The sequence below is a fragment of the Polistes canadensis genome, unplaced genomic scaffold, assembly GCF_001313835.1.
Source record: "Polistes canadensis isolate GaletaPanama2010 unplaced genomic scaffold, ASM131383v1 scaffold_35, whole genome shotgun sequence".
Classification (NCBI taxonomy): domain Eukaryota; kingdom Metazoa; phylum Arthropoda; class Insecta; order Hymenoptera; family Vespidae; genus Polistes; species Polistes canadensis.
The window spans coordinates 42604-57613 of record NW_014569582.1 but is presented as its reverse complement, the minus strand read 5'-3'; the positions used below and the strand labels follow the sequence as shown (position 1 = coordinate 57613).

Here is a 15010-nt window from a genome sequence, read left to right as displayed (position 1 = left end):
CGTGCGAACGGGTTTGGTCACACGTGCCGTGTCGCGTGCAACGAACGGGTGTCGGCTCCCTTTTGTAGGGATCATTGAAAGCCCTTTTAAAAAGAGACGATCAATGTTAGGAGTATGAAAGGGAAGCGAGAAACTCTTGATCATATGACACACTTATCTAGATATTATTCATTCATTCTAACATATTATTTCATTCAAATATTATTTTCTCGTTATATTTATAATATAAAATATAAAATTAGTAATATAAAGATGAGAAAGAATTGATTAACATAATATTATTCTCAAACAATTACAATTTTATCGTAACTGAGTTACTTTTAAGTTACAAACATGAGTTGTCAACGTACAATTACATCCGCACACACATACATACATACATATACATACAAACATTCTTTTTCTTTTCCATTCTTAGCCCTTTGCAACACCTTTCTGAAAAGTCTAAATAATATAATAGAAAAGAAAAGTAACCGAGTATGTGAATGTCTTAACGTATTCACTCACATACACCCTTAGCATGAATTTCTGTAATACTTAAACTAGGTATCTGTAAACGTGTGTATAGTAAGCACATAAAAAGAAGGGTATCTTGAAACTTGGCATAAAAGAAGTGGAAAAAAAAGAGTCTAAAGTAAAGTATATATACAAGAAGTGTCATAAAATCAGCGACTATGTGAATCCCAGCGAATAGTATATTGGATTTAAGTAAGAAAAAAAAAAACATAAAGAAAAGAAGAAAGCAAAAAGACATACAAAAAATATGAAGAAGAAGAAGAGACAGAGAAAGGGGGGATTAGTGGGTGGGATGGGATTTAGGGTGGAGGTTGTATGAAGTGTCATGAACTGTATGAGTGAATGACTAAAAAAAAATTAAAAAAAAAAAAAGAAGACTGGAAGATTGAGAAAGAGAGAGAGTTGTAAGAAAAAGATAGCTAAGGTTTGAAATAGAAGAAGAAGAAGTAGAAGAAGAAGGGTAGGCGCATTTGAAAATGTAATCAGTATAATAGCGAAGTGGTTCTGTGTGGAAAGCGAGTAAGAGAGAGAGAGAAAGAGAATGGCCTGACGTCTCAGTTTTCTTCCTTATTTTTCATCCTTCTCGATCTTGAGTGTTGCACGCAACATCCGATTCTTTATTTTTCTCTCTACACTAGTTATATCTTTTTCTATTTATATATATGTATGTGTATATCACTCTTTCTTGATTCTACCTTCTTCTATATACTTTTGTTTATTTTTTTTGTATTTTATTTATTTTTTTTTTTCTATTTTTTGTTTTTATTTTCTTTACTTCTCTGTTTCTGTCTCTCTTTCTCTTTGTATTTCTGTATGACGTTCTTTCACCCTTTATATCCCCACGGCTGTTTTTACTGCGGAAAACGCCCCTCTTTGTCTCACGGCTTTAATTTGTTAAAAGCGCGAAAAGTAGCACCTGTCGGACGAGAAAGATGGTCTGGTATTGCTACTCCTAAGGTAACTTATATATAAATAAATATATATATAATGTGTTAGATATGAGATGCATTTGCATTTGTATTTTCTTCCTTTTTTTATACTTTATTTCTTTTCTTTTCTTATTTCTTATTCTTATTCATCTAATAATTACCTACCATGTATTTTTTCTTGTTGGAAAGGATTTAACTCGTTCTTCTCATTAATGTCTATTTATTATTATTAATATGAAATGATTGTAAACGAAGTTACAAAAGCGAATAATTGTAATTTGTATTTTGTTTAATTCGTTGGATTTTATTCAATCGAATGTAAAACACATTTGGAGATTGTTATTTTCTTTTTTTGGTTTTAATTATTTGAAAAAAATTGATTGGATATAAGTTTGTTTTTCGTGATAGTATGATTTGATATTTATTATTTCAAGAAAGTATAAATTGAATTATAATATAATGCATTCGATTATGCATGCGATATAATTCTATATGGAAAGAAATTGATTAAGTTACTTTAAATTTGATTTTAATGGAAAATAAAAGATTGTACTATTTATATTTAATTTTTACACGAAAATAGAAGTTACTTTTTCGAACAATCCGATATTAGATTTAAACGAAAGTTTTGTCCGATAATGTTATCACAAGTTTCACCACGTATCTCTGATCGATGATCCATTTTTAACAACACACATCGAAGATTGCGAAAAAGTTCAACACAACAATACAAATAATTTCGTACAATATACATAAACTTATTATTCTATAATAGATAAAAACTTTAGAAGAATATACGTAAATGAATTAATTATTCGTAAGTTTTATGATAGGAAAAAAAAATTAAATAAATAATTTAAATAAACAACTATTATATAAATCACTTAAAACATATTATAACAGTTAAAGTGAAATTAGTTTCATAGACTAGATTATAACAAGGTAGGAATGTATGTTATGTATTTATGGTATGCTTGCAATTCCGAGATCTGAACCGCAAAAGACACGATTTCGTTTGGTATTATAAACGTTTCACGATTCGGGTTAGTAGTCCGTGTTCAGCAAAGCTGATCGATCGACCGGAACTTCCCGCATTCGGGAGATAAATCCGTATTCTATAATATTTCGAGCGTATTCTGCAAAACGTATAGATTTATATATCTATATATATATATATATATAACAACGATAACAAAATATTCAACTGATAAGTTGAATCGATCTATAACAAAAAAAAAAGAAAAGGAATACGGATGAACAGATGATTGAATTATTTTTATCGTACGTTGTTTTGAGCAAAAACCCACTTTAAATGTTGCTTCCCATCTCGTGAATAAATATTATTCATACGAATTAAAGAATAATTCAACGATATGGAAGATAGGAGTAAACAGAAGTATTCTTCGATTAATTAACATCCTTTCTCTCTCTCTCTCTCTCTTTCTCTTGTAGAAATTCATTGACGAAATAACAGGAGAACAAAGCAGGTCTTTGTGCGGTTTAAATACCACCCGATACAATATCAACGATAAAATCTATTTTAATTTTCGTACTTGTGCGTGCACTCGCATACCATTTCTACACGCAAGTATTACTACTACACATAACGGTAAGAATAAACGTGTACGCGTGTGTTCCTATTACTCGTAATCACGATCGGGAAAAATTCTCTCGCGTAGCGGTAACAATTTTTGTCCCTTTTTTTCATTTATCTAGAAAATACCAAGAGTGCCGGAAAAATTTAATATTTCATTGATTTTACGATCAAATATATAAGATCGGGGAAAATATTTCTTCGTATTTTTACGATAGATTACTTTAAAAGATCATTTAACATCTGGTAACATTAAACGAATCTAAAAAGTATTATATAATATTTATTTGTGTGTGTAGTAACATTATTTTTAACATATTATCATAATATACGCATATATTAAGACACGTAAATTAAATCAATGTAATTATACGATAAACTATATATAAAAAAGTAATATTTGAAATATTTTCTTATTTACAAATTCCTACAAATTTAATATCGTTGTATAAAAGAAACAATCATAAATCTATAATGGGTACAAATTATTAGGATTAACCAAAAGTTCGTGCATTTATTGTGTTGTTTCAGATAGTGTAATTTTGTAGAAGTCAATAAAATTACTTTATAAAAGAAGAAAAAAAACTCACGAACTTTTGGTTCATCTTAATAATAATAAATAATCATAAATTTTTCTTAATTTTTCAATATAGGATAAAACAATTTTTGAAACGTTCTGTAGAATAAGTACGACGACAAGGACGATAAAGAATAATTTACGAATAATATATACTTGTTAACACATCTGATAATGATTCATCCAACGTGTGTGTGTGAATCGAATAACTAATATATTTCTCTTTCTCTCTTTCACTACTTAAACATAAAGAATTTATAATCGTGGATTCTATCCACGCGATTAAAAGTTATTCTAAAGTACTATCGACTAGTATAAAGTAAGAGTAAAATAAGCAAGTAACTAAGAAAGTACAATACTTCCTTGAACATTCCATCATCGAGTCATTTGAATTGAACAGAATAGAACAGAACAGAACAGAACAGAACAGAATAGAATAGAATAGTCGAAGAACATGGAGAATAAAATTAGTCGTAGAAAGACAATCGTGTATTTTAATGCGTACACACATGTATGCATGTATGTATGTGTTCAAACGCATACTAATGTAATCTTAGCGCATGCCGATCGTATCAACGTTCGACGATAGTTCGTACAGTTCGTTCGGTCGTCGAACCAAAGTAACCAAAGTAAGAAAAATAAAAAGAATAGGAAAAAAAAAAAAGAAAAAAAATAAGAAAAAAAGGGTTTAAGTATTTTTAATAGGCGGTACGAAAGGCAAAGGAAAAGGAGAAGAACGTTTGCCACTCTCGTATTCACCGAACCGTTCTCCATCAAATGCAATTGATTGCCTACTCTTACCGAGAACCTAATCGTAGCCATTTGTCGTTGTTCCTCGTAAGTTTCGACTTCGAGACGTTTAAGAATGGAAAAAGAGAGGAGTCAGATGATGATTTCAATCGTCTTATAGAAAGATATAATTTATCTAAACGTTCGCAGAATTCAATACAATCATAATCCGTTTTTTTTTATTTCTTTCTTTCTTTCTTTCTTTCTTTCACTTCTTCTTCTTCCATTGTATTCATCGTGATTAAATTCTTTTTGTTCTTTTTCTAATTTTATGAGTCAATGTTAAAAAGTGTATATAAAAGTCAAGGGAAGATATCGAGAATACATTTAATGAATAAAAATATTAAGGTGTTAGATTGCGAGTGAAAAAATACAAGAAGAATTGACTTAAAGTACACGTCCTTTTTACTACTCGTCTTTTCCCTTTAAACGTGTCTTTATTGTACAAGAGATAAAGATATAATGTTTATGAGAAAGGGTGGAAGAAGAACTAAGATAGAAAAAGAGAATGCGTTTCTGTAAAAGAATGAAAAAAAGAAAGAGAAAGATAGATCGTATATATATATATATATATATATATATATGAGTAAAAGAGAATAAGAGAAGATTTTCTTTATGAAAGTGAGAAAATGAGAGAAAAAAAGAGAGAGAGAGAGATTTTTTATAAAAGAGTTCGTGTCCTACACTATTAAAAAAAAAAACTCTATGCGTGTATTTGATAGTAATAGAAAAAAGTATATATACGTTTATGAGAAACTGTGAATTAGAATATGTTCCTATATAAGAGTGTGTAATGAAAATATTTGTGTATATATATATGTGTGTGTGTGTAAGAAAAATAAAAGTACGTGAGAAAAAGAGAGAAAGAAAATAAGAGATAAAGTTTACCATGCACGTGTTTGCATGTGAGAAAGTTAGACTAAAATACATGGAGCTTAAGGGATGAGAGTGGGGGGGGGGTGGAAGAAGGTTTGCGTATTTTTTTGATTCGTAGAATACGTATGACTTTTCTAAAGTATTCACTTGTGTCAGGATTGAAAGAAATAAATCACGCGAGTCATAGTGGTACTGGTGCTAGTAGTGGTGGTGTTAGTGATGATAGTGATGATGGTGGTGTGATGGTGGTGGTACGCGTTGCCTCGGTGCAAATGCTTTTAGCCGATAATAATGACGATCCTACGAAAATCGAGTTCTACTTTATTATTCGCACTTGGAACACGCTCGATACGTTATTACGAAGTTAATCGCGTTTCGACCTACATATCACGCTCATTGCATATTCTCTCACTCGCACTATTAGTCTTTTACACTCTCTATCTCTATCTCTCTTTTCTTTTTTCTTTTTTTTTTTTTTTCTTTTTTTTCTATCTCTCTATCTCTTTTTCTCTTCTCTTCATCATTTTTATCTCGCTAAATTAAAATAATATATATATGTATATGTATGTATGTTACAGAGGAGTGTAAAACAGCACACAGGATGACCTTTTAGTCGCAGTAATTAACGATAGGGGAAAAGTAATTTTTAGGAAAAGGGCTCCATTTTTGTTTGAGATGAGTTAGAAAAAGAGAAATAGAGATGGAAGAACGATATCGAGCACTCTTTTATAAATGAAAACTATGAAATGAAAAAAAGAAATCTTCTCTTTTTTTATCACCGGCGCCCTTCCCCCTTCCCCCCCCCCCGCCCCACACACACACAGACACATATATACACCCGTACCCGTCACCCGGATTAACTTCATTTATCGTGATTTTATATAGAATCCGATTTGACGGGTAACATCGAACTTTTGTGTACTTCTTTCATTCTTCAAAGTGTGACATCATATCGTTGAAAATATTTAATTATCCCTTTTTTTTTTGTCGAACGATATAAAAACGTTATCGAGTTACACGCTTAATACGTAAAATATAAAAAGACTATAAAGTATTATTTTTCTTTCGAATTAACATCACAATTATTTATTCAAATATCTCAAATATTCGACAGTTTAAAAAATGAGCGCGTATTTAAATAATTAAAAAAGAAAAAGGAAGAAATAATTATAAGAATAATTATTAACAATTATTTAACAATTTAACAACAACAATAACAACAACAAAGCGTATAATTTCGACATTTAAATATAATAAGAATAATACGTATGACCTAATGTAATTTCTCATGCAATTCTAAATTCTATACGCGTCACCGTACTTAGAATCATCGTTGTGTTAGCTTGGTGACTGCAATTTCGTTGCGGGCACGAAACGTTGTCCATTACGACTTTCGAGGGAAGATGAGAGTTTATGGGTAATTCTCCCCACTATCTTTCTATCTCTATTTGTCTATCTATCTATCTATCTCTATCTCTCCTTTACAAGAGACCAATGACGGTACCATTCACGTACGTGACAGTGGCTCTTAATGCCGATGAATCTCTCCCGAAAGCCGACACACCCCATACCCAATACAAACTCATATCCATGAATTCTACATAACACATAATATATATATATGGTGTCCTATAAATGTCAATTTAATAATTAATAAGATTAAATGAATAAATACAATTACAACATTGATAATAATTTCATATTAACGCGTACGCGTTTATATTCAATATTAATATTGTTAAAGAAAAATATTACTATCCTACTTTTCTCTTTTATTTAATATATTTGAACAATAAACATGAATTATTGATCATACTTATTAATAAATTACAATCGAACTTTTAGATATTCGAATTAACGGATAATCTTTATTGTTTCGATGAAAGTATATTTTTCGATTCGGTAATCCTAACTTTTTGAATCACCCAATACGTGTGAGTAAATTCGTATATAAATGTATGATATTACTAATACTATGATAACAAATTATACCTTTCTCCTTTTGCTGTCTCTTTCTTTTATTCCCAAGAGAGAAAGAGAGGAATACACGTGTCATTATTTTCGCGCGACTATTTTCGTAAGGTCGCAAAACTGGTAGGACACGTGCGACACGTCTACGTTAGTAAAACGTGCCACCATAGCTATGTTTTTTCTTCCCCTTTACCCCCTTCCTCTACCCCCCCCCTCCTTCCGCACCTCTTTAACCGTATTTTAGAGAACAGGAAAATATTTCTAACTCGCGTACGTTTGTTTTCTTTTAAATGATCCTAAAATAACTATCGTCAAGTCAAATCCCTTTCTTATTTTTGGTTTATGATTTCGTTTTGCTCGAGTAAAAGCTCGAACCTTATGAGGTAACGTAAACGATCCCTTATGGTTTTCTACATTTTTGTGTGTCACTTCTCATTTTACATCATTTACCATTCCCCCTAAATCCTTTCTTTCGGATAGTTTTTTGATTTTTTGTTGGTTCTGTTCGTCATCTTGATATTCGAAGTTTTATATTTAAATCGTAACGAATTAAATTTAATAAGTGTAGGATATTATAATCGTTTATTTTTTTTTTGTAAAAGAACTTAACATAGATTTGCGAAAAGCATTTAATTAACGACGCTCGATACGTTATCGTTTTCGCAAATTCAATTGAGCTGAAACCATTTGTTACGGGATTAAATTGAAATTCCATAACAACGCGTACGGATACGCGAATATTGTCCGTTCGTTAAAAGCGATTCTCGAAAGAAATTTCAAGCTGCTCAAGTTTGGATTTTGTACTACAATCAAACTCTCGTGTAGCATCGTAATCAACTATCAAAGTACAAAGGAAAAAAAACAAAAGAAAAGAAAAAGAAATTAAAAGTAGCTGAAAGTAAAAAAAATATATATTCCGATAAATTTTTAACGCTAAACCTAAATCAAACGATTGCGTACTGCAATTTGTAAACATGTGATAATTCGTAAAAATTCTACAGTTTGTAAAAAATATTTAAATTGTATTTTCTTCACTATTTCAATTTTGGCTAAAATAATTCCAATTGATAGAAATAAGGTATACACGAATTTTAGTATTAAATTTCTTGCATTAGGTTTTTCCACAATCGTAAACAATTCTTCCGTAAATACAAACGTCGAACTTAAGAACGAAAGAAAGGAAAGCTTTAAAGAAAATTCAAGAGAACGATTATTCACCGGTGTCGTACCGTAAATATCGAAAAAAAAAATGGAAACATTAATAAAATAGAAGAAAAATAATAATAAAAAGGAACTCGGAGGCATAACACGTCTCGATTTACGCGTTTGCGATCGATGGGACGTTGACTGGTCAACGAAAAAAAAAATAATATATATATATAAATTATATATATATATATATGATATATAAAATAAAACTAAAAATAAAAATAATAAAAAAAAGAACACAAAAAAGAGGGGCTCAACGAGTTGTACGTGACTTTCCGTCGAAATTCTACCATACGAATAAACCATCTCGTGCCGTAAAATCAGACCGAACAGAGGATACCCCCCCCCCTCGCCCTCCCCCGCGTTCGACACAACTTGATCATTCAATAAAAAAAACGTGTCTCGATCGCATGACATCAGAATTCAAAATCGATAGAAAATAAAAACAATATTCCCGGTTAAATATATATATTTTTAACGATTTTCTTTTGACTCTTATGGTATTATCTTTTGTTAAATCTATCTAATTGTATATTATATTCATATTTTGTTTAAAATAAATATAATTATTATTCGAAAGAGAATGATACGATATTGTTCGAGGTATTTTAATATTCGTAATGCATCGTATTAAAAATTAAAATTATTCTGTTGCAACATCTTTCACTTTTTATTCTTCGAGAGAGAGAGAGAGAGAGAGAAAGAGAGAAGGATAAAAATAAATTAATATCTGGATAAATATTTCTACTGATTAAATAAAATCTAATTGTATAGTCACTTTCAAAATAAATATTTTAATGTTAATCTTTATAATTATAATTGAAAAAATTTGAATATTGACAAGCTGTTGTTGGATTAAAACAATTAATTCCGATATCATATCTTCAACATCTGCCTCATAAAAGAAAAGAAAATTGAACAATATATTAGAGTGATTTTAAATATCATAATTTAATATCAATCATAATGACGATTATCAAAATTTAATACGACTATTTTCATTAATTTTTATCATCGAAATGTGATGTAGAAAAATATAAACAATCCTAGTATTTCATCTTCCATTTCAACTATTTATTGAAAGAAAACATAATTACAAAAATATAATAAATAAATCAATATAAAAATTACAATAATAATAATCAAATAACTATATGCAAATATCACATTAGATTGTTCTAATAAAATAATTAAAAACAACAAATAATCCTATGGTGTAACACAGAAACCCCAATAAAAATGTAGTCCAATAAAAGGAATGAGATACGAATAAAAAAAAAAGAACTCAAACAACGAAGATACATCGTTGCTCGCGTTGCTAGAGTAAAAGAATAAAAAATGAGAAAGAGAAAGAAAGAAAGAAAGAAGGAAGGAAGGAAAGAAAGAAAGAAAGAAAGGGAAACAAATAACAATAACAAAGAGAAAAAAAAGAGAAATCAAAAAGAAAGGAAAACACAGGAAGGGTTAGCGAGAGTGGGTCGTGTTTATACCCGGCGGATACCTTGGGTGCATCGTTCGCCCCGGTCAAACGTTGGGCGTGGTGGGGAGATCAAAGGGGGTAGAAGGTAGGGGTGGGGGGAGAGAGAAGACTCGACAGAATTCGACTGGCCACAGCCTATCGAGCTAAATCAACCCCTACCTATAACCATTCTATTAACATTTTTTTTCTCATTTAATCTTAATTAATTGACAACAATAGCTAGTTATCATTATCAAACAAAAATATTGTAAATTAGAAAAAAAATAATAGAAATCTCACCTGATTGGTACATCTACGATGGTCTATGCCTAGATCTCGAACAGTTGGCTCTATCATTGCACAAGAGAGCACTGCACGAACACTCTTTTTTTTTTATTTTTTTAATTTAAATCACCATCATTCGATGCCCACTGAGATCCTTTAAGGGTTTTTCCTTCCTCCTCTTCAATTTTCTTCCCAAATTCCTTAGTTATCGTTTACGTTAGTCTTTTAAATATATATTTACAATCTTTCGATTATATCTTTATGTCATAGATCTTTCATATATTTAATAGGAGAGTAATACTTTGTGTGTTGCACTATTCACAATCTGTCCTTCGAGTATCCAACAAGGACGATCTAACGTGTGATTGAAGTAACAACACCGGCACCGGTACACACACGTTTAAAAAATTCGAGAAATAAAGTAAACCCTCCTTTTAAACTTTCCACCCCTTTCCGGTTAAATATCGTTATTTATCTTCTTATTATTCTATATATTATAGAGAAAAAATCAAAGGTAAATCTAACGAACGAATATATATACATACAAATATAAAGAAACAGAAAGGTACAGGAAAGGGGGTTGAAAAGAAAATGTTAAAATAATGAAAACAAAGTTTAGCAAATCTCGAAATAATACGAGCTAGTAGAAGGATCGAAGTAGTTCATGAGTAGTACACTGTTAAAGGGATGATGTATAACAGGAAAAGGAAACCGAATTTTGTATTTTTCGTTTGTAATAAGAGTGGATAACGAGAGAGATAGTCTCGACGACTGCACCCAGTTCTATCTAGAGAAAATCATGGGGTGGGAGGATGGTCATCACCAATACTAAGTAAAGATAGATTAAAAAGATATTTAGAAAAAAAAAAAAGATACGTATAGGTAAACGCGTTGATATAAAGAATTGTATAGTAAGAAATAGAAGAAAACAATAAACTGAATGATACACCTACTTGTATACAATTATCGTAAAATCAGGATAGTAATAGGATAAAATATTTGTGTCCAGTGTCAGAGATAAAAATATTTATAGAAAGAGATAAAGACATATATATAAAGATAAAAAATTAGAAAGAGAAAGACAAACGAGATGTGTGTGTGTGTATGTGTGTGATGAAGATGGTGACAAAACTTCAATAGATACGGCACGAAATAGAAGTTCGCGGATCGGGAGCTGGCACTGCACTGACTCCGACCTCCTCGTTCGACCCGAGTCCGCGGCACTTACTCTCGTTCGGCGCATGCGTGTTTCAACATGGCGACCTTTGCGCCGTCGTCCTAGCCGTCGTCGTCGACGTCGTCGTAGACGTTGTCGTAGACGTCGTCGTTGTCGTCGTCGTCGTCTTCTTCATCATCATCCTCGTCATCGTTGTCATCAGTTTCTCGTCATTGTCATCGTCATCCCATCAGTTATCATTCTATTTGATATAATACTAGTCCGTGGTAGTAGCCAATCTTTGTAACCATCACGTCTTCTTCTCTTCTTATAACTCATCATCATCTTCCTCGCTCCTTCGTTCGTTCGATCATTCAATTGTTTTTTCAATTATTTTTCTTTATCCATACTCCTTATGGTTTTTCCATACCCTTTCTTCTAACCCTTCTCGTATTTCTTTAACCACCTTCCGACACCCCCTTACAATCCTCTACACACCTAGATTTTTTTTCTTTTCTTTTTCTAATTTTCTAGATTCTTTTATCTTACTCTATTTTTGTTCTATCTTTTCTATCTATGTGTATCTTCTTTTATCATTTTCTCTCTATCTTCCTTATTCCATGGAATACTTCGCTTAACGGCGAAACGAGAACGCACGCACGCGCGAGTTTCATCCCCTAAATCGCCCCCGTTCTTCTCTCTGGTGGTCCTTCCGCCCCACCCCTTTTCGCTCTTTCCATTCTCCCCTCTTTCTCTCTCTCTCACTCTATCTCTTTTTGTATATATATGTGTATATATCCCATAGTACGGAAAACACGGACGTTGGCATGTGCAGAGAATATGATGGAGAGGATCGAGAGATTCGCCAGAGTCAAACGATCTGCTTCGACTTCCCTAACAAATACAATCCTATAGGGTGATTCTTGTTCTCTGAGATTCTGATTTCAGACTCTGTTTTTTCTATTTATTTTTCATCCGTTCAAAGTTCGTTAAGTGTTTTTAATGAGTTGTGGTTTAATTTACGTTCGGTGTTTTGTTGATTTTTGTGTTACGCGGTAACATTTGTAGTATTTATCTGTTAATAATTAAAATGTATGAGATGGATATATAAAGTTGTTTTCAAGTAAAATTATAAATTGTTTTAATTGAATCCGTAGAAATTTCTAAATGACTTTTTAATCTAAGAATTTTTTTACGATTTGTTTAAATAATTGTTTGATCTATGAAATGATTTTTTAACATTTCTCAATATTTTTTATAATGTCATACTTTAAATATTATTGCTTATAGTTTGATGCTGTATAAATATTTATAAACATAATTTTTCGATAATTGCATCGATATACTTTTGAAAAATATTTCTAAATATTTTATGCGAAAACGTTCGATATGTTAACCCTTTGAGTGCTATGGGCGCATATACGCGTTCAACGAAAGCAATCCGCGGAAACTAAGGATGCATATATGCGCTTATCAATTTTTTTCAATCTTCCTTGACTCGAAATTCATTTCCTTTTATTCCTATATTTTATCAAAATAGTTAAACATTAACAAAAAAATTAATCCGTTAATTGTTAGGCGAGCTTCGTATTTAAAGGGTTAAAAAATATTTCTAAATATCCAAAAAAAATGTTCGATCAATTTAATAATCAAACAAATAAATATTATTTCTAATATTACAATAATGTTATCTAATATAGAAATTGAGATAATTTAAAGTTTTGTAGTAGAACGAAGAAGAAAAAGTAGAGAAAGAAGAGAAAGAGAAGAAAAAAATGGTAAAAATTAACGCTTTACGGGAATAGATGGACGATAAAAATGATTGAAATATGCGAAGAAAAAAGGGTTGAATTTTCTGGTACCGACGAAAAGGCAAATTATCTTTAGTCGTCGTATCCTTTTTGTGATTCGTTGATGCGACAATGCGGAGAACGGTACTTCTTATTTCTGTTAGGAGCCGTTGTTGGCTTACAAACGTTGCACAGCCAAATCGTGGGTCTTCCAACAAATTTGGCATCGATTCAGAAATTCGCGGGTGGATGAACGTTCGACTTTCTCTCTTTCTCTCTCTTTCTATCTTTATTTTTTTTTTGCTTTTAGATGCATTCGGTCTTTCGGTGTATACGAATGCGGACATTCGATTCGTCTTTGTATAACAGGAATGATATTATGCAATGATTTTACGATTTAGAATTTTATAATCGTTTTACAAAAGATATAAAAGTTAACACGAATAAATAATATCACTATTATTTAAATATAATATATAAATATTGCAACTTATTTATCCTAATTTTATTATATTATTTATTCTATATAGATCGTATCGCGAAATGATTTCTAATATTTTATAAATGTTTCATACAATGTGTCCTGTTTTTTTGAGATATATTGTTTTATAATAATTAAACAATTATTCTACTTATTATTTCATACGATACGAAATTAGAAACTAAAGATATCAATTTTATTAAGGATTAGTCAAATGATTCATATTAAAATATTATCATTAAATGTTATTACTTTTTATACAATTCAATTATAATATAACTAATGTGTGTTATTTTATTATTATAAAAAAGAAAAATATTTTAATTTATTATTTAAATCAAAATTATCACATATTATTGCATTGTAAAAAAATATATATAATAATATATGACAAATAAATAAAAAAATATTAAAACAAACATCTATCTTCATCATGTCGAAAAAAAGGAAAAACATAAAAAAAAACCCCAAGAAAATGTATAGACTCAAACGGATGATATTAATCCTGTTCATTCGACATCAACGACTGACGAAATTTCAATAAAGCCTTCAAATTCCTCCTAACTAAGAAGATGCGAGTAAAGTTTAAGTTCGTCGACTCATAGCTTTGCCTTTAACCGCTCAAACGTTGCTCGAACTTCGAAGACTGGCTGTACAGACAGCCACACATACACACAGACTAAGAGAGAGAGAGAGAGAGAGAGAGAGAGAGAACGACAAGCGTAATCCTTAATTGGTTGGCGTGATTCAGTCGGTTCATTCATCTAACTAAAGCATCCTCGCCTTAGGCGAGTGAACAGCATGTGGTGGTCACATCTCCTTTTCTCACCCTTCCTCCTCCTTATTCACACAAACACATACATACATACATATAGATATAATATATATATAGATACAAACACATAGGTTATATATATTACCTATCTCATTTCCCCCACTCTATTTCTCTTTCTCCCACTCTCTTTCTCTTTCTCTTTGTCTCTCTCTCTCTCTCTTTCTCTTTCTCTCTGACCCTATCTCTGTCTTTCTCTTTTACAAGCGTAAAGAGAAATATTGCCAAAGGCATGTTGCACGGTAGCTGGTTCTCGTTCGTACGTCGTTATAACGTGGGATCAGATAAACAAACGTGGACTTAACTCCGACTGACATAATCGTTCGCACGAGACCAAGATAGAAGAACAAGAATAAGAAGAATTCAGATAAGAATAAGATGAATAATAATAATAAGAAGAAGAAGATGATGAAGAGGATTGTTAGATTAAGAGAAGAGTATTACGGATCAGTGACGGATCGAGTTAAGTTGTAGTCCCAAAGGATACAAATATCGGGCCCCCCACCCCTCGATTCTGAAACTCTCTTATGTTAGATGAAAATTAAT

The 15010-nt window shown here is 31.1% G+C and overlaps 1 protein-coding gene across 3 annotated transcripts in view; it reads right to left on the bottom strand.

The window, feature by feature from the left end:
- Positions 1–11434, bottom strand: part of LOC106784441 (teneurin-m) — a 299650-nt gene extending 288216 nt beyond the window's left edge. For 2 of the 3 annotated variants that reach the window (XM_014743974.1, XM_014743976.1), the window contains exons 1-2: positions 11159–11434; positions 10221–10692 (exon numbers count right to left, since the gene is read on the bottom strand). In XM_014743974.1, coding sequence (XP_014599460.1) covers positions 10221–10233 — 13 coding nt within the window. In that variant the 5' untranslated portion in view covers positions 10234–10692; positions 11159–11434. The remainder of the gene's footprint in view (positions 1–10220; positions 10693–11158) is intronic. The other variant, XM_014743975.1, reaches the window with a different exon arrangement.
- Between the last annotated feature and the right edge of the window lie 3576 nt (positions 11435–15010).